The 22,125-nt window shown below is 35.4% G+C and overlaps 1 protein-coding gene across 4 annotated transcripts in view; it reads left to right on the plus strand.

The window, feature by feature from the left end:
* The window catches only part of MAPK9 (mitogen-activated protein kinase 9), a 45,078-nt gene that overhangs the window by 16,935 nt on the left and 6,018 nt on the right, over positions 1 to 22,125 (plus strand). For 3 of the 4 annotated variants that reach the window (XM_036751826.1, XM_036751824.1, XM_036751827.1), the window contains 7 exons: positions 4,574 to 4,703; positions 6,519 to 6,577; positions 7,896 to 8,034; positions 12,068 to 12,233; positions 13,722 to 13,793; positions 16,578 to 16,760; positions 18,272 to 18,396. In XM_036751826.1, coding sequence (XP_036607721.1) covers positions 4,574 to 4,703; positions 6,519 to 6,577; positions 7,896 to 8,034; positions 12,068 to 12,233; positions 13,722 to 13,793; positions 16,578 to 16,760; positions 18,272 to 18,396 — 874 coding nt within the window. Of the gene's footprint in view, positions 1 to 4,573; positions 4,704 to 6,518; positions 6,578 to 7,895; positions 8,035 to 12,067; positions 12,234 to 13,334; positions 13,407 to 13,721; positions 13,794 to 16,577; positions 16,761 to 18,271; positions 18,397 to 22,125 lie in introns of all 4 variants that reach the window. The other variant, XM_036751825.1, reaches the window with a different exon arrangement.

The raw sequence follows: 22,125 nt of genomic DNA on the forward strand, positions 1-22,125 counted from the left end.
CTTAAGGTTTATTACCATCCTTCGCCTAATAAAAACTTTTCTGATAGTGGCAGTAGAAAAGACAGTTTTGATTTTTCAGAGGCAGTTATGGTGTAGTAGTAAGAGCCCTAGATTTTGAAATCAGAGGGCCTGAGTATAATTCTTGGCTCTAATTCTTTCTGGCTTTCAAACTTTCTTGAGCCCTAATTACTTCTTCTCTGAAATAGTAATGATAATGCTTGGGAATGACCTATCTCAGTGCTTTTTAAATCTTAAAGTGCTGTAGAAATATGAATAATTTTTATTCAGATATTTACAATCATATAAAACACTGAAACTACTGGATACGATGCCATAAACTGAGAATATTTATCTTTCATAGAGACTTCTAATGCTATATTCCAAGTAAAATTTTAAAAATTTTCACTTCATAACAATTATTTTGCTTTAGAAACATGCTAATGATTTTTAATAGAGTATTAAGATTGGGGAGGAGAGAGGGAAAGAGCCTAATAAAAGGAAGGATTGATGCTTTGGAATTGGAGGAATGTTTCTGGAACACGTCCCCGAAACCTACTGAGTTTCCATTTTTTTGTTCTCATGAGGCACTGAGGATTCCCTATCATAAAATCTATGTTATCCCCTCTTCACTCTTCTTTAATCCCCCACTTTTCATTTGCCATATTTATTTCTACTTCCATATCTTTGTTTCTTTTGTTTCCTCTGCTTAAAAAAAAAAAAAGAAGAAAGGTGCTTCCCTACTTAATCTATCCTGATCCTACCCATCCTATGAGACTGAAGACTCATCAGCTTTGTGAAAACCTTTCCAAATTTACACACCTTGGTGTCCTTTGCCTTATTCTGAAGCTCTCTGGCATGTAGAGACAATCAGTAACACAGTGTCTTGTACTTACTTGTGAGTATACATGCTTGAGAAACAGTGCCACTTACTAGGTGTGTTCTCTTAGTTGTCACTTCCTTTCTTGGGGCCTTAGAGACCTCTTCTGTAAAATCGGGGTGTTTCCAAAAAATATTATTTATTCCAAGCCCTAATATTCTTGTCATTTCCTATGGATGGTAAGTGAGGGAGCCAGCACCAGAACCCAAGCCTTCTGATGCCCAACACCAGGCTGCCTCTCAGCTTAGACAAAGAAACGATGTTAACACCACTTTTAGTCGTATATTAAAAACTTTTTGCCATTGGTTTTTGGGGGAGAGGGGTGGTATTTTAAACACCTTTGTCTTCTTGATATAGTTGTGATATACATAGCTATTTATGGAATTACTACAAAGTTTTCTAGCACTGATATTTATTTCCTTTTCAAATGTACAAATATCCAATTTCGTACGGTTCTCCAAAAATCCAAGCTGTTGAACTAAAATAATGATGAGTATTTGATTTCTAAATCAGTTCTGTGAAATATTTAGTCATTTTAAAAAGTTATTTTAAGTCTGGCAAAATTGGAAGATATAATTAGGTCTTTGTCACAAAATACCTAATATATCATTCCTTTTTGCTTTCTCCAATGCTATGCAAGTAGGAGAATCTTGTACTAAACCTCTTGTTATTTTTGCATTATCTTAAAAATTCTATCATGAAAAAAAAAAGCCACAGTGTGAACATTGGTAAATCTCTTTTCCTTAATGGGCCACAGTTTTCTTATCTGTAAAATTAAAGAATTGAACTGTATATAAGACTCCTTCTAGTCATAATAGTCTGTGATTATGGAAGTTATTGACTATCCATTTTATGTGTTTCAAACTCCATGTTCTACTACAAAACATGCTCTTGTACAGGAGGGTCTTTGTTGCTTTTACATTTAACTTTATGTGTGGCCTTTTGATGTTATAGAGAGAACACTGGACTGGGAGTCAGGAGGTTTGGTTCATAGCTCCAGCTCTGCCACTGTTATAATATGGTGTTGGGTAAGACAATGTCCCAGGCCTCAGCTTCCTTATGTATGAGATGAGCAGTGTGGACTGAATGATCTTCACAACCCCTTTTGGTGCTACAATTCTATGATATTTTACCTTAAAGAAAGCAATTTACTATTTGCCTTCAAACAGCTTGTCAAATTGAACAAAGAGTACTTGGGTTTATACTATTTTACAAGCCAAAATAACAAGTTGCTTAGGAAGAAACGGAAGCCTTAGGTAATTAAAATAGGTAATTCAAGGCTATACCATTGTGAATAAAAATCTTTGATAGGTTTGGTTCTTCTGTTTTGGTCATCTTGAAGTTTGGTAGAGACAGGAAAAAAACATTCTAGAGGAAAAAGCTATTGAAATTTATATCACATGTTTCCCAGCTTATGGAATATAAGCATATCTGCATGTTTGTGGGAGACATACTATTTCACTTCAAAATTTTGTGATTTCCTAGCTATGGATACGTCCTCCCCCAGTCCACATCACATTACAAGCCTTAGATGAGTTCATGAATTTGTGGTTTAAAAAAAATATATGAATACTTAGCAACCTACCTTCTCATTCTGTTACCTACAATGCCCTGTGGACAGCACATGGACAGCCCTGTGGCTTCATGTAGGACCTGTCACGTATATGTGTATGTGTGTTTAGTTTATATGGCTGTATTACAGAGACTTCTCTAATTCTTACCCTGTGGCATAGTGGTGAGTCTGGATTCTCAAAGACAGTGCCTCTGGAGCACAGCTCTGATAGGTCTGACCAAAAAGTATAGGCCCAGTGACAACTGACTGTCATCTGAGAACCAACGCAGCATAATTCTGAGATGCTTATCATCAGAAAGTTGCCCATAAGATCATGACATTATTATCATTATCATTATTATTTTTTTTTTACAACAGCTTATGAAACTATGAGGCTACAAAGGGATTGCAATCTATCTTAATGGAAGGAGTACCTCAACTGATAAAATCATAATTCTTTTGAAACATTTTCATGTACATATGCCTGTGTTTATATATACACATATACATAAGAACTCTTCTGGCACCCTAAATTGATCTAAGTATAAGCCACACTCTTCCAAAACCTGGCTTGTATAAAACTTGAATGTGGACAAAAATTGATGTATATCTATCTAGTTGTCTTTACTTTGATAAAACATGTCATTAAAGATTATTGCCAAGATTTGGACCAGTTCTTTTTCTGTGAATAGAGAAAGGTTAAGGTTTTGTTTTGTTTTTACAAAATCTAGATCTGTGATTTCATTGTTGTAAGGAACTCTAGAGAAGAAGCTCCCTCAGCAAATACAGATTGACACATCCTACATCTGATACTCCCCATGTGACCTGGGCAAGTCACTAACCCTTCCTGGGCCTCATGTAAAATGAGGGATCTGGACTAGATGGCCTCTAAAGTCCCCTCTACCTTGGACACACACCGGCTCTGTTTCCCTTGGCAAGTCATTTAAGTCTCAGTACCCTTAGGTAACTCCCTAAGACTAGACTATATAGTACAGTTGATCTACATTGGCAGGGGGAGTGTCCTCGCCAGGAGTTCTTTACATGATTAAAATGAAATCACAGATTCAGACCAAAAAGAATTTTTAAAAAAGAGCTGTGAGATAGGCAATTCAAGTGTGTGTGTGTGTGTCTGTCTCCCTGAACCTCTGACCATTTCAGGAAATGCTTATATTATGATATTTTTCATTTCCACTTTTCCTATTGTACATTTCATCTCAGATGGACTAGATTATGCTTCTCTCCCTCCTCTTTCATAGTTCCTAGGATGTATAAACATATGATAATAGCTGTTTTTCCCTAATTGAAATTTTTTAAAATTAAGACCTTTTGTATAATATTATATACTTTATTGCCATAAAGTATATAATAAGTAACTGTTGACTTGAGTATAGTTTCAGTGGCCTAAATTCAGATTCTATGTGCAAAAAATAACTGAACTATACACTATATGTTGATAGAATCTGCAAACTAAGTATTTTTATACTTGAGAGAAAGTAGGAACAGGGCTGGACTTAGATACCTACCTGAGTTTGACTCCTTACTCTGCCACTTGTCCATGGGGCCCTGGGCAAGTTACATCCTTAATAGATTCAGAAGAGCAGGATCCTCTTGTGCAGGGAGATTAAATAGCTTGCCTAAGGGTCACACAACTATTAAGTGACAGAGCAAAGACCTCTGTAAAATGGAAGTAATTGTACCTATGTTGTCTGTTATACATGATTGTTGTTAGAGCAAACTTATTGACATATGCAGAGGGCCTTTGAAACCACAAAGGGCTAGCCGAATTATACTGTAATTGCTATCTACAGAAGGTCAGACTTGTCTGTCAGTGGTGTTTATGAGTTTAAGTATGGGAACAATTCTAATAGAACTCAAATTCAGGTAGTCTCTGTACTTCTCATTTAAAATGTTGCCTTTGTTTGATACTCCAGGTTAATATATAATTAGTGCCTAGTATGGGGCCTTGAACATGGTAGAATTGAAACAAATGGTCAGAACCTCTCCATTTTCAAAGACATTTTAGTGGTTCAGATGATTGTCTTCATATGTTTTGTATATGAAAAAGAAAGTTAAATATATATTGTGCAAATCTTACTTTTACCCAAAGCTGACAGTGAACTGTTTATTATGTTTCATAATTGCAGTGCTGCTTTTGATACCGTTGTTGGGATAAATGTTGCTGTCAAGAAATTAAGTCGGCCTTTTCAGAATCAGACTCATGCAAAGAGAGCTTATCGTGAACTCGTTCTGTTAAAATGTGTCAATCATAAAAATGTAAGTTAGTAATATTTTCCTGAATATATTAACACGAGTGACATTCTCTGTTTCTTGGGAGTGCATAGGTTTTTTTGTTAATTAGTTTTATCTCTAAAGGCAAATTAAGGATAATACTAGCTGACCATTAAATGATTTTCAGGTTGAGTTATAAATGTAAACTTATTTGTAAAGTTTAAAGTTATATTTCTATGGGGAAATTAAATTTAGCAAAAGAAATGTTTGGAACGGTCACATGTTCTATATGTGAGAATCTGGAAAACTTAAATAATTAATAACTGCCACAGCAATTACTCTTCCCTTTCTCTCCCATGCCTTCTGTGTATGTGAAATGAAAATCACATTGACCAACCTCAGTCTGCTTTTTCCCGGATACTTTCAGTATTTTATTTTCTTTGTTGTGGGAATCTGAGACTTTTCTTTTTGGAGTTCCTTTCAGGAAGTGATCTGTGGACTATTTTGATTTTCACTTTGCCCTTTGGTTCTAATCATTTTGGTTATTTTTTGATTTCTTAAAATATAATATCCAAGCCTTTTTTTAAATAATGGTTTTTAAGAAGTCCAATGATTCTTAAATTATCTTTCCATTATCTGATTTCCTGGTCAGCTGTTTTTGATCTTACATTTTATTGTATTTTTCCAATCATTTAGGTAAGGTTTATAACTCCCTTCTAAATTGTTCCTTCTTCTAGTTCTTTTCTCCATAACTGTTATTTTATCTTTTTTTTTTAAACTCTTGGTACATTTATTTTAGGTATTCCTGTAGTCCTTGAAGAAAGCCCATTTTTCCTTTGAGTAACTGTTTACAATTGTTACGAAGTTACCCCTCTGGGGGAATCTCTTGATTTACAATGACTTTTTTTATACTAGCAAGTGTTGTCTTTGACTTACTCATCTCTCCAGCTTTAGGCCCTGAACCTTTGTGTCAGGATCATGCTCTACCCCATGCTGTGCTTCTGCGTAGGGTGGTTGGCCCTACTTTGGCTTGCCCTGGGTCATCTAGGTTTCTATGCTCATTTCCACCTTTTGGAGTTAGGCCCTCCTATGTCTTTGAGATTGACAACACTGGATCTTGAGGGTCTTCTTTAACATCTCAGGTTAGAGTGTTAAGTATCTTGGAACCCTAGGGGTTTAGGGGCTATCCCAGTATGAGTGCTGCAGCTCCCTGCGACTTCCAGAGGTTTCACCATGGAGTTTTCTGACCACTCTGGTAGTTTTTTTTCTAAACCTCCCTAGGTCTTTCTTGGTGGGAGAGTGGGAGAGAGCTCCTTCTTGCTGCCTCCAGGCGTAGGATCTTGCATACACTATTATACAAATCTCTGGCCAATGTCTGGTGTGCTGAAGGGTTTGTTTGCCTAGGCTAGACTGACTTTGGTGATGGCCCTCTTTCCTATTGCCTATGGGCCTCTGGCTGGATTTTTGTGCAGTTCTGGCATGGAAAAAGTCACTTAACTATAATTTTTCACTAGATTTCCTAACAATCATTATGTCTGTTATGAACTTCAGGTGTTTGCTGAAATAGGTAGGTGACAGTTGGGCAGTATGCCTCTGCTCATGTAGTCACCTTCTCTATCCTATTTTATAATCTGTTAAATAAATCTGTTAAAGTGGTTTGGTTGTTCCAATATTTAATTTTTGTTCTGCTTTAAAGTATTGATTTAACTAAATTGTTTGTTACACACGAAAGAATATGCTAAAATAATATATAATGAAAGTTTGCATTTTAAAGTGAATTTTCTGTCAGTGTTTAGTTTTAGTAACTAAGGTTAAAAAATTTCCTGGTGTTCTAAACAATAGTGAATTTTCTCTTCCCAGATAATTAGCTTATTGAATGTGTTCACACCACAAAAATCTCTAGAAGAATTTCAAGATGTGTAAGTATTCTTATATCTACTCTTGTCTTTAGCTAATAGATTTAAATGTTTAAAAACTAGGAAAGTAGAGGCAGCTAGGTGGTGCAGTGAGTAGAGCACCAGCCCTGGAGTCAGGAGGACCTGAGTTCAAATGTGGCCTCAGACACTTGACACATCTTCTAGCTTTGTGACCTTTGTAACCCCAATTGCCCTGCCCAAAAACTAAACAAACAAACAAAAAACTAGGAAAGTAACATACAATAAAGATTGAGAAAGGTAGCTATTTTCCCAGCTGTCACTTTAAAGAAATATCTAATAAAAAAACTCCTCTTAGGACAGAGGGTCCTTCTTTTGACAGTTTCTCTGTTGAAATAAAACTTTTGCAGTTACACTGGTCATTCATCTAGCTTTCTTTGATCATTAAGGCTAAATGCTTATAAATACATCTCTGTACACTGTAGAGAAATGCTAGAAAAGACTTCTTCAAAATGGAACTCATCACCTTCCTTAGGAGGAAACTACAATACCAGGAGGCTTTGTTACATTCATAACCAAATATTGTTAGTAACCAAATAATGTCTTTCATTATAGGTCTTTTCTGGAATATTGAATTATGCTATCTCTGGTCAGCATGTGTAGTAGTTGCATGCTTATTTATAATTACTATGTGAAATTGATTAGTTTAGTAAATCAACATACTTTCCTCCAAAAATCATGAAGTAGAATCTTAATTTGTTGTATATTATGTTAACACTTATTGACATGTGGAGGCCTTTGGAAGTAGCTTTTTGTCATAGATAGTAATGCTGAGTTTGAATTAGTATAGCCTGGACTCAAATCCTGTTTCCAAACTTTATTTTTTTCTTTGATCTTGAGCAAGTCCTTTGATTGCTTTGGGCCTCAAGAAATTCCTAGGATTTTACTGCTGAGTTTTATAGGAGTTATAATCTGCCCTGGTTGAGTTGGAAGAGGTCCTGCAAGCTGCCAAAATTATATATCCTTTGCATTTTCCAATATTGGGACCTGTGTCACACAACATAAGTTATTTAATTTAATAAAAAGCTATAGGTTCCATTTGTGTTCTCTGAAATACAAATTTTTAATAGACCATGGCACATTCTTTATTTCTCTGATACTTGATAGTTTGTTATATTTTTAGAAAATACTCAAAAAATAATGTGATGGGTTTTTTTGTACTTTTTAGCTAGCCAATGTAATAAATAACCAGATAAGATTTATTGTGATTTCCGACAGGTTTCATACATATACAGCCTTTAAATAGCCATACAATTCTGCTAATGTACATATGTGTAAAAGGGAATTTCTTATTTCTTTCTAGGTATTTGGTTATGGAATTAATGGATGCTAATTTATGCCAAGTGATTCATATGGAATTGGACCATGAAAGAATGTCTTACCTTCTTTATCAGATGCTTTGTGGTATTAAACATCTCCATTCAGCTGGTATAATACACCGAGTATGTAGTGATATAACATTGATGGGAATTATTTTGTGTTTTTTTTTTAAGAACATTCTTTTTGTTTTTACATTGCTTGCATTTCCCAATATATTCCTCCCTTCTCCCCCTGACAGAAAAATCATCCCTTGTGACAAAGAATAAAAAAGAGGGGAAAAAAGCTGTTCAGCAAAACTAACCAACACATTAAAAAAGGCTAGTTGTATATGCAGCGTACCACAAAAAGGCAGAAAATGCCTTTTCATGTCTGTTTCTTCCTGTGGGCCAAACTTGGCCATTATTATTTTCCACTACTCAGTTTCCATATTTTTTGTCATTATTTTTTCCCTTTATGTGTTGTAGCCCATCATGTTGTATATTGTTTTCTTGGTTCTGTTTTCTTAAATTTGTACCTGTTCATTTAAATCTTCCCATTCTTTTCCACATTCATCTTATTCATCATTTCTTACAGCACAGTAATATTCCATTACATTGGTGTACCACAGTTTGTTTAGCCATTTTCCAATCAGTGGGCATTTATTTTGCTTCCAGTTCTTTGCTCCCACAGAAAGTGCTCCTATAAATATTTTGGTGTATGTGGAACCTGTTTTTTTCTGTCTTTTCATTGACCTTCTTGGGATGTATCTTAGGGTATGTGCTTAGGAGCAGACTCTCTGAATCAAAGGGTGTAGACAGTTTAATAACTTGTTATCGTAATTCCCAATTTCTTTTGAGAATGATCGAATCAATTCAGAGCTTCACCGACGGCGCATTATTGTGTGTCTTTCTGTAACTTTGCCAGTATGGATTATTCGTATCTGTTTTTTCTCTCTTGCCATTTTATTAGGGGCAAGGTGTAATCTCAGAGTTGCCTTGATTTGCATTTCTCTTGTCATTAGTGATGCAGAGGATTCTTTCATATGGTTGTTAATAGTTTGCAGTTCTTTTAAGAACTGTTTTCTTTTTCTATCATATTCACTTTTGCATTGGTTTATAATGTAGAACCCTAATTCTTCAATTACTAGAGAATGTTAAAAATCACATTTTAGAGTAGAAAAATTAAGTATACTAGTAGGTTGTATTGTATTAAATTACACATTAGAAATAGGATATAGGCTCTTTTGTTTTTAATAAGTAGTCAGGCAAAATGATGACAGTTTTAGAAATAGATGAAACTGTTCTTTGAAATATTACTCAGGTTCTGTCCTAAAAACTCCTTTATAATAAAATGACTATATATGCCAAAATATAATTAATTATCAAGGATATATTTCCTAGGTGATATTCTCAGTTCTTAAATGTGTATGATCAATATAAAATGTTTGGGGGTGAAAGTTTGGAGAGTTGATTACTTAAAAAATAAAATTCATGAAGTCCCTCTTATGTGAGAATTTCCAAAGCCTTTGGGATTCCTATCCAAATTTTTTCTTTTATTCAGCCCTGATTCCTGATGCCATTCATGTCCTGAAGCAAGTGAATGAGGTCCCTAGTCAATGCTTCTTAAACGGTAGATTTCGACCCCATATGGGGTTCTGGAAAAATTTGGCAACAGTTCTGAAGACGCAGCAACCAAAAATTAGTGAAAAATAAAATGCGGAATGAATTCAAGGTGTTTCTCACAGCACTCGCCCGTGTTGCAACTTCACTGCAGCCTTGGTTCCGAACACAAAGCCTAAGTACTTTGCACTGCACATGCCCTCAAAAAGCCAATGGAAAAAGTTTAAGAAGCCCTGTATAATCTATACAGTTGGCATACTGCCCTTTAATCAATGGTTACATTACCATAGAAGCAATGCAACACCTGCATTCTTCTTAGCTCTTTTCCTATAGTGTAAGGCCAACCAGGGCTGGTTGGGCCCTACTAGCCCCTAAAGAAACTAGGAAAGGGAGGTCAGAGATAGTGAAGGGCTGTAGAGAGTTGGAGGCCACTTGATGAACTGAGACCTTTTCACTTCCTCAAATGTCATAGAATCATAACAGTCAAAGGGCCCAGAGAGCTGAATGATTCCCCAGTCACCTGCTTTTTCTACCAGCATATCTTTGATCACTCCCCTGAGTACCCCAAAAGGCTTTGCTCCTTTGATTTCTCCTCATGTCATATAAACTGTGTTCCTCTAAGCCAGAGTATTTAACCTAGGGTCCACCGTTCCCCACCCACCCACCCAAGGGACCCATGGATAGATTTCAGGGTATCTGTGAACTCATGAGGAAAAAGTTTGATATTTATTTTTACTAATTCCTAACTGAAACTTTGTATTTTATTCAACTTTTTTATTCATTTAGAAACAGTCTGAGAAAGGGTACATGGGCTTCACCAGATTGCCAAAGGGGTCCTTGATACCAAAGAAGTTAAAAGCTTTCTTATTGTTCTCCACAACCTCCCCACCTCCATGATTAATTACAAAAAAAACCCAAAAAACTGTGCAGTGTTAGTGTATCACAAAAGGTTTAACTGGAAATAGGTTTGTTTTTTGCAGTCAATGGGCTTAGAAATGTAAGTGCTTTAGATTTACTAGTTTACTCTCAAAATTAATGTATCACTGAAATATAGATTACTGTATAGAAATAGTAACACTAAAATATTTCCATTTTAATTGCTTTTATTGCTTTAGGTCCAAGATTTAAATACAGAGTAAATTACTTCCACTAACAGAGAATGCAGGGATCATGAAAATTGACAGTAACAGAGCTGAAATTGTAGAGTCTCTCAGTTAGAAACGACCATAGATATTTTCTAGTTCAACCTGTACCCGAGCAGTAATGTATTCTGCAATACCCCTGACGAGTAGATGTCCAATCACTGCTTAACCACCTCCAGGGACAGAGAGCTCACTACTTACCTAGGCAGCTCATTTCGCACTTAGATAGCTCTGGGAAGGACCTTTTTTCTTTTGTTTCGAACTGATGTCTTATTCTCTGCAGCAGATATACTTGCTCCTCAGATACACTTGTAGACTTGTATAATATCCTGTAAGTCTTGTTCATGTTAAACCTCTCCACTTTCTACAACAGATTCTTGTATGGAATGCTTTCTAGTCCTCTCCCCATCTTAGTCACTCCCTTAATTTGCTTCAGTTTAATATCCCTCCTAAAATGTGATGCCTGGACCTGACCTTGAGGAGGGCAGAGGTCACATCAGTCCCCACTGTTTAGTGGCTCTTCAAGCCACTTGCAAATAAAATTGGAAATCTAGAAACAAGAGTGATAGATCCCATCTTATTGGAAAGATAATGTTTGTGGCATTTCTTGAATTATTATATTATAAATTTGGCCCATAATTGAGCATTTTCTTAAAGTTTCTTTTTTAGTTACACACATATAAATATATGTTGTGCATACATTTAATTGCGTATGCATATATATGAAAAATATTTGAACAGATAACTCTCCCTTTATGATAACTCTCTCAAGGTATGTTGCCAATAATGAGATTTTTGGGTGGGAAACTTAAGTTCTATATCAAATATAGAGCCAGGCATCTGAGCCACAGGAAACATTCCTGTGGTGGTCTGAAAAGCATCAAGAAGGGAGGAGAATCATAGTGGAAGATGAATTCCTGAAGTTTGAAAAAAGCTGCAGGGTCCTAAAAAAAAAAATGCATCTAGTACCACAGACAACATACCCAGGTCTCTCACCTTCCTCACTTAACAATTTTCATCCCAGTCCTCTGGGGGATTTTTTTTCCTAAGAAATGTATCTGACTTCAAAATTGATGCCAATGAGGAAAATGGATTTGCTTCATATAAATTCTAGCTGTTTTTCCTGTACTGTATCTGTTTCATAAAATAAGGAATACCTTTTTAATAAATAAAAATTGTATACAATTCATTTCTAATATTCTTTCATATGATAACTATGGACTTAAAATTTAAGTTAATAAAAAAGTATTAGGTGCTTGCTATATGCAGAGCACTGTGCTAAGCCCTGAGGTAACATAGAAAAGCGAGACAGATTCCAAATACTTCTGTTGAAGTATTGCATAAGCCAAAATATATGTAACATTTTCCCATATATTTTTAAATCATTGTACTAACTTAATTCATTGATTTATTAGGATTTGAAACCCAGCAACATAGTAGTAAAGTCAGATTGCACACTCAAGATCCTTGATTTTGGCCTGGCACGGACAGCATGTACTAATTTTATGATGACTCCATACGTAGTCACACGGTATTATAGAGCACCTGAAGTTATCTTGGGGATGGGATACAAAGAAAATGGTAAGTTCCAGAATTTAATGAGAAATTTTATATTCTTTTAAATGGTATTGCTGGTTTTGTTCATTTGTTAACAGTGAGTTTGAATTTGAATGTAAAGTTGTGATTGCTTATTGTTCTAAAATTGGATGGCCTTGTCTAGAGAGATCACTGTAATCCACATTTATAAAGTCATTCATTTTTACCCAAATTGGTAAAAAGTAACTTGTTTCAGAATTTACTTTTAAATCTGAAAATAATGGATTCCTGATAAAATAGAAAGTTGTTTTCTGTATTTTTAACTTTTGTTGTTTTCTTAAGAATCTGTGCTATTTTACAAGAAACTAAGCCTGCTTTAACTCACACAGAAAGAACAGAGGCCTAAATTCAACCTAGTCACAAGTTACAAAATTAATTTGTTTTCATTGATAAAAAATAAATATTCTCAGACCTATTCCCTCCCTCATACTGACTTGCACTCAGTCATAACAGACCTGACAAAAGGTGCTTTACTGTCACCTTATTAAAGAAATGCCCCACACAAATGAAATAATGGAAAACCAAGCTACTACCCCCCTCCTTATTTATCCTCATCTCTCTTCTCATAAATGTGCTCCTGGACAAAACTGTTCATGCCTTCTGTGGCATGGTGATAAGAGTTCAAAAGTATATTACATTATCAAAGTCACTTCTACCTGGGCCTTAGGGGTTTTTAATGTGTAAAATGAGGGGAATGGACTTAGATGATCTCAAAGGCCTTTTTTGGGCTCTAAATCTATCAAATTTGGATAAACTTCTGGAACTGCTCTGTCAATGTAGCACCGTCTGGAGTAATATAGCTAAAGGGAGCCCCCTGCTGGATGCTTCAATTTGCAGTCCTTCCATTCGAATCTTAGATGAATGCTTAAGAAGTGTAATAATGTCGAAGTACCAACTTAATCATATTTCACGACATTGTAAAAACTCTGAATTAAGTTAATTTAAAAATATTTCAGGTAGAGTAAGGATGAAGGGCTTCTTTCTATGTTTCTGTTGTTTTGAAGGTGTGTTGGGGATTAAAGGGGCATGAGGTATTCTATGGTTAACTTTTTAATCTATGTTCTCATTGCACCTGACGTTGGGTAGTGGATATCTGGTCTGTTGGGTGCATTATGGCAGAAATGGTCCTTCATAAAGTCCTGTTCCCAGGAAGAGACTGTATCCTTCACAGTGGTTTCTAGAATTATAAAGTAAATGGGTCAGGTTGGAAAATGGTCTTTAGATTAGTTTACATGTACTTTATCAGCATATTTTAACAGTAGCATTAAGTGTTATAGTCAGTGCTACAACTGAATTACTGTCAAATTTAAAACAACAAAAAAGTCGAGTTCATATTATGTAAAAGTTCGTCTTTAGCTAGCTATTTATTTTTTTCCATATTTATGTGTCTCGTATAGAAGCTAGAATTCCTTTTTTCCCGCCTTTATTTTGTTCATGGCACTTCATAATTTTATCATTTCATTTTATTTTCAGTTGATATCTGGTCAGTGGGGTGCATCATGGGAGAACTGGTGAAAGGTTGTGTGATATTCCAAGGCACTGATCGTATCCTTCCCCAGTCATCCTTGAACCCCAGCCATACTTTCCATAACCACCAAAGACAAAATGACTTTCTTTGTCTGCAGTAGATGAGAACACAAAAAGGAAAACATCATACTTCTTGAGTATGTGTTTGAAATGGTCTTATTCTGATGTTTGTTAAATTAGTGTCACTAACCAAGTTGCACATATTTAACTTTCATTCCTGATTATTTTATTATGCTAAACTCTACTGCTTAAATATTTCCTCCAGGAGCTATTTCATTAGATGACACATTGGCATTTAATTGCATTTAAAAAGGCATGTAGATATGTAGGAATACAACTATTTTAAAGAACAAGATATAAATAGCCCACCAAATTAGTTAATTTATCTAGGAAAGTGGCTATTTCAAACTCAGGATGTTGTGCTTAAACGATTTTATTAATGTGCTTTATTTGTTAAAATTCTCAATATACACTAAAAAGGTTCTTTTGAGAAACTAGGATCAGAAACACATTAAATGAGACCCAAATAGAAACTATTCAAATGAGATAAAAGGTTGTGTCAAATTTTCTAATTCTTATTCGGGAAGACTTTAAAAATCACCCCAGTGTGTGTGTGCTTGTTGTTTTTTTTTTTATTTTAACAATGGTTACTTTGCTCTGGCACATTACAAATACACTGTAGGAACATAAACTTCAAAATTTTAAATTAATAGATGGTCAACTCATTCATATTAACATCATTAAGTAGAAAAAAATTAAATTTAATTCTTGCTATATGCCATTTTTTGTCTTAGAGTCATTCTTTCATCTTGTGAATGCTTTACATCTTAACCATTTTTCCCATGTATCATTTCTCATTATGATAATCATTGAATTTTTCATTAGTCTTCATTTTAAAAAATTATTAAAATAGTTTATGTCAATTGACAGATATTCTTTGTTTTTCTAATTAATCAATCTGTCTTCAGTATCATATACATTATGTCAACATATTTTTTCTTGTGATCTTTTTATTGGGGTGATTTTTCCAGGTGAAGTAGATAGAGCAAATTCTTAAGCAACAGATCTTATTTTGAAGTTTTTTGATTTGGTTTTGTTTTGGTTGGCTTTATGAATACTTTTATGTTTCATCTATTTTATAAATATTTACCATGAAGTTAGATGCTGTATTATATTTCGGGATTTCTGAGCAGTTGTCTAACAGTTATACCCTATTTCAAGTTCACCCATTTCAGTGACTAAATGGACTTTTATTCTGAAAATAAATTCAACTTTAAAAAAACTTAATATAACATACAAAACAATTAAGCTGTTTTGTCTAATATTGGGTGAATTAATATCCTGTTTATCAGTCACTTTTTTATTTTTATGCATTTTATGTCAGCTTATTTTGTACTTTAAGAAGAAAATTGACATTTTAGGAAGTGCAGAAATGAAAAAAGTGGTACTTTATAGCAAATGAAAAAAAATTGTTAGGAGTTAGGCTAGACTTAATAATTCCACAAGAACAGAAAAAAGTGTTACTGTGGAAAAAATAACTTGGTGCAGAGAGGAGAATCAGTCTGGTATACTTTCAAAAAGAATAAATAAAGTATTTAGATTTTTCTGTCATCATTTAAATGAAAAAGAATACAAATTTATAGACTCTTATTCTATCAAGAGGTGGCTGGAATATAACACTGGATTTGGAGTCAAACATTTGAGTCCCAGCTCTGTCATTCCCGAGGTCTGTGACCTTGGGGAAATTACTTTACTTTCCTGGACCTCACAGAAACAGAGTCAATGATACTTGTACTGCCTACTGTACAGGGCTGTTATTAGAGTCCACTGAGACAGGATGTGTGAAGTCCTTTGTAAGCCATAAGCTGTGAGTGTAGACTGTTAATTTTGTGAGCAACAATAACAATAGATGAGATTACTAGGACCTGCCAGAGCTTGTATTCCATTGTTGTCATAGTCTTTGGAACCCACAGTAAGGCATTTTACCTAACTTTCAGTGAAAGTTTACTATGAACAATGAGAGGCATCCCGACAGTAGAGGTGTGGAAGTCATCCTCAGAGCAAGCAAGACTAAGCTCCAAGTCCTGCATTTGTCATATGCTGGCAGTGACCCTGGGCAAGTCATTTACCTTCTTAGTGCCTCAGGCACCTCTATAAGACTGTAAGTTATAAAGCAGGTGCCATATTGGAAGAAGGAGTTTCCTTACCCATAATTCTCTACACCATTGAACAGATTTGGTTGTCTTTCTTCCCACACCTATCCGCCAAAATAAGCCCCATACAAAAACCAGGAGTTACCTATAATTTTTGGCTTAAGCACTAATCTTCAGTCACAAGAAAACTATCTCATTGGAGCCAGAATGGCAAAGCAGTATTCATTAGTAGGTAGCTTGATAGGTTGAATCAGAAGACTACAGAGAATTTCAGAGTTGTAAGGGACCAATTTTCCCTTTCGAGAACAAAGAAAGCAAGGCCCTAGAGGGATAAAAGATTGAGATAGGTGGGGGCAGAGAAAGAACTAGAACCTGAGTTTCCTAGCTGCATTGCTACTTCTTTAAAATGAATCATATGCTGTATTTCAAATAGTTTGTATAGTGCTCTCCATAGTTATCTTTGTCTTAAATAGTCAGAACTTGGAATTCTGAGTGTTCATATTTAGGTGGTATTTTTAAAATAGCAGAGCGGGGATCTCCATTCATGACTTGCTGGTATACACATAAACACTTTAGCTTGTTTTTTCTCTGGATTATACTTTGTATAATATGGTTGTCTCAGTTATATTTTCTTAAAGAAGTCCTACAGATATTGATCAGTGGAATAAAGTTATTGAGCAGTTAGGAACACCATCATCAGACTTTATGAAGAAATTACAGCCAACTGTGAGGAACTATGTAGAAAACAGGCCGAAATATCCTGGTATCAAATTTGAAGAGCTTTTCCCTGATTGGATATTCCCATCAGAGTCTGAACGAGATAAACTGAAAAGTAAGACTTCTTTTTCTTATACTTGAGTTCCCTAATCAACATGATTTTTTTTTATTTTTCATATTTACATTCCACAATATGAACATGATGTGATATATTTACCTCATCTGTAAAAAGAAAATAACATCAGAGGACATTAAAACCTTGTAATTATACTAGTAATTGGAATCCTCAAATACCTTGCCACTTCTCAAGGACATAGAAGTCTAAGATGAGACGAATCAAATGTCAAGATGAATACCTAAAACCTGAGATTCTGTTCTCAAAGTCTGCCTTTTTGAAACCTTCAAACAAAATTACAGAGCTTCACAGATTAATTTGAAAGATTGTACTTAAGTTAATTACAGAAAGTGGAGTTATAAAGATGGGAATTTCACACTTTGTCAGAGCTTCCAAGTAAAGTGTATTTTAAATATAGTTTCCATACCAAATTACCCCAGTCATCCTAATCATTGGCCTCTTCAGAATTTGACCTTGAGGGAGCTCAGGAAAAAAATTTAATATGCCTGAACCCAAAGCAAATTATATCATGTTATGATCAGAGGAACCACAGTCCTTCATTTGCCTGTAGTTATGAGTAAACCTTACTGTATGCAAAAGCCCATAGCTCTAATTCATGTATTGATTTTATTTGTTTTTTTTTTAAATTTTAATCCTCTAGGTTTTTTTTTAATTGCTAGAATTTCTTCCCTAAAGAACTTTTTTTAAAAACACCTTTGTGTAGAGTTGAGAGGCCAGGCTTATACATCTCCAGTACCTAGCACAGTCAGCCTGCCAAACAGTAGACACTTAATAAATTCTTTTTGATTGGTTGACTGATGCAGTCTCTTTCAGAGAAGGAGAGAAACCACTACATTCCTTCTCTGCAAGTTAGGCCTTTTTTAACCTACAAGATACACTTTGTAGGAAAATGGCCCATCTTATGGATTTACAGATCTTGGTCGCTAATGACCACTTTCATCAGGAAGTTACATTAGGCAGAATCCCAGAGATTTCAGTGTAATTATTTTTAAAGTTTTTCTGTAGCCATGGGGGAGGGGGTAGCTAGAGGAATGCCACCATGCTTTAGGGCTTCATTCCCCAGAAAGAAGAATGACAACTGTCAGAGTTCCGCACAGTTCCAACTCTTTGGACCTTTTTCTTTCATTCATTGTCAGAGAGTGCTGTCCCTTCCAGATATTAGAGTAGTCACGTAGCCTGCACACAGCTCCATCCTATGAGCATACTCTTACTTATTTCTCATTAAAAACAAATAGGATTTAATGTTTTTTTTTTCCTTAAGAAATAGTTCAAGATTGTTTTAATGACTGTAGAAATGACTTTTATTTTTTGAAAGTCACTTAGGAGTTTTGATCTTGATGTCAGAAACTTCTTTTTCATAATCTGAGCTTTTAATCTTTTCCTTCTGTGATGCCATATTTAACTTTTTTATCATGTGTTTTTGTTTAATTTTCAAATTAAAACTTAGTTTTTAAAATCTGATTCTTCATATACTTTATTTTTCTTCCTAGCAAGTCAAGCTAGAGATTTGTTATCAAAAATGCTCGTAATAGATCCTGACAAGCGAATTTCTGTTGATGAAGCTTTACGTCATCCATATATTACTGTTTGGTATGACCCTGCTGAAGCAGAGGCAGTAAGTATTGATTTAAAGTGACCTACTGTATCTTTTTAATCTCTGTAGTTTTATAGATAGAAGCAAGGCATATTCTGGAAGTTAAGGAAGCTTAAAACTGTTATGTGTAGTTCTCTCTCTGTCCTCCTGTGTCTTCCTTCTCCCCTCTATTTTTTCTCCTCTCCTTTCTTTCCTCTCTCCCCTTTCCTCTTTTCTTCCTCTCCCTCTCTCCCATAAATTATACATGTGTGTATGTGTACATAATATATAGATACACATATGTGTGTATATGTATTATATACACATATCACATACATATTATGTATATATGATGATTAAGTAAGTATAGGCAGTCCCTGGTTTATACACAGCTTAGACATACATATAGGAATCAGGAGTGTCTAAGTCTAGATCTGTCACTTCTTAAAAGGACTAGTGTTCCCTTTTTACTCAATTTAGAACTGTCAGGTGAATGCCCTAGAGAGCTGCTTTCTCTTATGCAGACATAGAGATATAGGTAGTAGCTTTTTCTTATGCAGATACAGGATTGTAGAGCATTTATAAGTTGCCCATTCCTAGCAAAGCTCTAATTCTCTGCCTTTTCCTGCTCCTTTCACTCTGCCCATTGCTAATGCTGAGTTTGGGAGGTATGCGTTTGCCATCCTAGATCAGAACTGGAAATGCATTATCCCCAAAGAAACTTTGAGCTCTCTGCATGCTTTGACACTTGACTCTCCCTTCATCCTAGATATTGTCTCCTCCTCTGGTTTTTGTAGCACAGCTCTGCCATCCTTCTCCTTCTACTTATCTGGCCATTTCTTTGTCTTCTTTGCTGGGTCATGATCCAGGTCCTATCCTTTCACCATAGTAGTCCCCAAAAACTCTGTCCTGGCCCTGCTTCTCTTCTCTCTCAGCCCTTTCTTGCTGAACTCATCATTTCCTATAGCTTCAATTATCCTTATCCTGTTAACTGACAGATCTCTATATTCCTCTCCAGCCTGTCTTCTAGACTTCAAGCTGCTTATTAGACATCTTCTCCTGAGTGTTCAGTAGGCATCTCAAGTTTAACATGGTCGAATTAGAACTCATTATCTTCTCCATAAACCCATCTTTTCCTCTATACTTCCCAATTTCATTTTTTTCTTTTTTTTTCTATATTGTTTCTATATTGTAAAACCATTTTTACCATTCATTTTTTAAAATTGGGTTCCAAATTCTCTCCCTCCCCTCTCCCTAAGATGGCAAGCAATTTGATACAGATCGTACTATTGCAGTGATGCAAAACCTATTTCCACATTAGTCATATTGTGAAAGAAAACACAGACCAAAAAAAAAAAAAATCCCACGAAAAAAATGAAGTAAAAAAAATAGTGTGCTTTAATCTCCATTCAGGCTTCAACTGTTCTTTCTCCGGAGGTAGATAGCATTTTTCATCATAAATCCTTCAGAATTGTCTTGGATCTATGTATTGCTGAAAATAGCTAACTCATTCACAATTTGTCATCACACAGTTTTGCTGTTACTATGTCAATGTTCTCCAGGTTCTACTCATTTCACTCAGCATCAGTTCATGTGAGTCTTTCCAGGTTTTTCTGAAAGCACCCTACTCATTCATCATTTCTTATACCACAATAGTATTCCTTCACAATCACATACCACGACTTGTTTAGTCATTCCCTAATTGATGGGCATCGCCTCAGTTTCCAACTCTTTGATGCCACAAAAAGAGTTGCTATAAATATTTTTGTACATATAGGTCCTTTTCCATTTTCTTCTTAAATCTCTTTGGGATACAGACCTAGTAGTGCTGTTGCTGGGTCAAGGGGTATGTACATTTTTATAGCCCCTCGGACATAGTTCCAAATTGCTCTCCAGAATGTTTGGTTCAGTACACAACTCTACCAACAATGTATCAGTGTCCCAATTTTTCCACATCCCCTCCAACATTCGTCTTTTCCTTTTCTGTCATATTAGCCAATCTGATGGTTGTGAGGTGGTACCTCAGAATTGTTTTAATTTGCATTGCTCTATTCAATAGTAATTTAAAGCATTTTTATATGATTATAGATAACTTTGATTTCTTCATCTGAAAATTGCCCTTTCATATCCTTTGACCATTTATCAGTTAGGGAATGACTTGTATTTTTATAAATTTTACTCAGTTCACTATGTATTTGAGAAACAAGGCCTTTATCAGAGAAACTTGCTATAAAAAATTTTCCTACTTTTCTGCTTTCCTTCTAATTTTGGCTGCATAAGTTTTGTTTGTGCAAACCCCTTTTAATTTAATGTAGTTAAAATTATCCTTTTTATATCCCATAGCTCTTGTTTCATCTTAAATTCTTCCCTTTTCCATATATCTGACAGGTAAACTATTCCATACTTCCCTAGTTTGCTTGAGGTATCACCCTTTTTGTCTAAATTACGTACTTATTTTGATGTTATCTTGGTATATTGTGTGAGATTTTGTTCTATATCTACTTTCTGCCAAACTGCTTTCCAATTTTCCCAGAAATTTTTTTTTTCAAATAGTGGTTCTTGTCCCCAAAGCTGGGATCTTTGGGGTTTATCAGACACTATATTAGTGTAGTGGTCATTACCTACTGTGTATTGCATACCCAGTCTATTCCATTGATTCACTCTATTTCTTCACCAGTATAATTTGCTGTGATAATTACCATGGTATGGCTAGGCCACCTTCTTTCACATTTTTTCCCATTAATCCCTTTGATATTCTTAACCTTTTGTTTTTCCAGATGAATTTTGTTATTATTTTTTCTAGCTCTATACATTGAGTTTTTCATGACTTGATTGGTATTACACTGAATAAGTACATTAATTTAGGTAAAATTGTCATTTTTTAATAGTGGTTTGGCCTACTCACAAGCAAGTAGTATTTTTCTGGTTGTTTGGATCTAACTTTATTAGTGTGAAAAGTGTTTTGTAATTCTGTTTACATGGTTCCTAGGTTTGTCTTCTCAGGTAGACTCCCAGAGGTTTTATACTGTCTGCACCTGCTTCCCTGTTTCATTCTAGGGCACCACCATTCTTCACAGGGTTATTTACCCAATTTTACAACCTCTCATCCATCTTCAACTCTTCATTCTCCACCATCCCCTAAATCTAATCAGTTGCAGGCCTTGTCAGTTCTACTGCCAACGTCTTTTGCATCCAGTCCTTCATCTAACATGACCACCCAACTAGTTCAGAATCTCATTACCTCTCACCTGGATTATTGCAGTAGCCTCCTAACTGAACTCGTTGCTTCTAGTCTCTCCTCGCTCCAGTCCATCCTCCACACAACTGCCCAAAAATCCTTCTAAAGCCCATCTCTGACCATGACCCTTATTCAAGAAACTCCAGTGACTCCTTAATGCAACTAAAATAAAATAAAAATTCCTTCCTTAGCACTAGCATTTAAAGCTTTTCATAATCTGGCCCTAGCCTTCCTTTCTGGACTTACTTCATATTACTCCCCTTTATGCACTGTGTCTTTGCCAAACTGGCTTACTTGCTGTTCTCCAAACAGCGCTCTATCTCTCACCTCTACTGCTTTGCTTATGCCTGGAATGCCTGTACCTCTGAGAGCCCTTAACTTTCTTCAAGCTCTTTTCATGATCCCCCACTCATTGCTAGTCTTTTTTCCCTTCTCTGATGATCTGTATTTTTCTATGGACAAGTTGCATCTTCTCAGTAGATCCAAACTCCTTAAGGACAGGGCCTGGTTTTGGCTTTGGTTTTCTGTCCTCA

This window comes from Trichosurus vulpecula, chromosome 3, assembly GCF_011100635.1.
Source record: "Trichosurus vulpecula isolate mTriVul1 chromosome 3, mTriVul1.pri, whole genome shotgun sequence".
Classification (NCBI taxonomy): Eukaryota; Metazoa; Chordata; class Mammalia; order Diprotodontia; family Phalangeridae; genus Trichosurus; species Trichosurus vulpecula.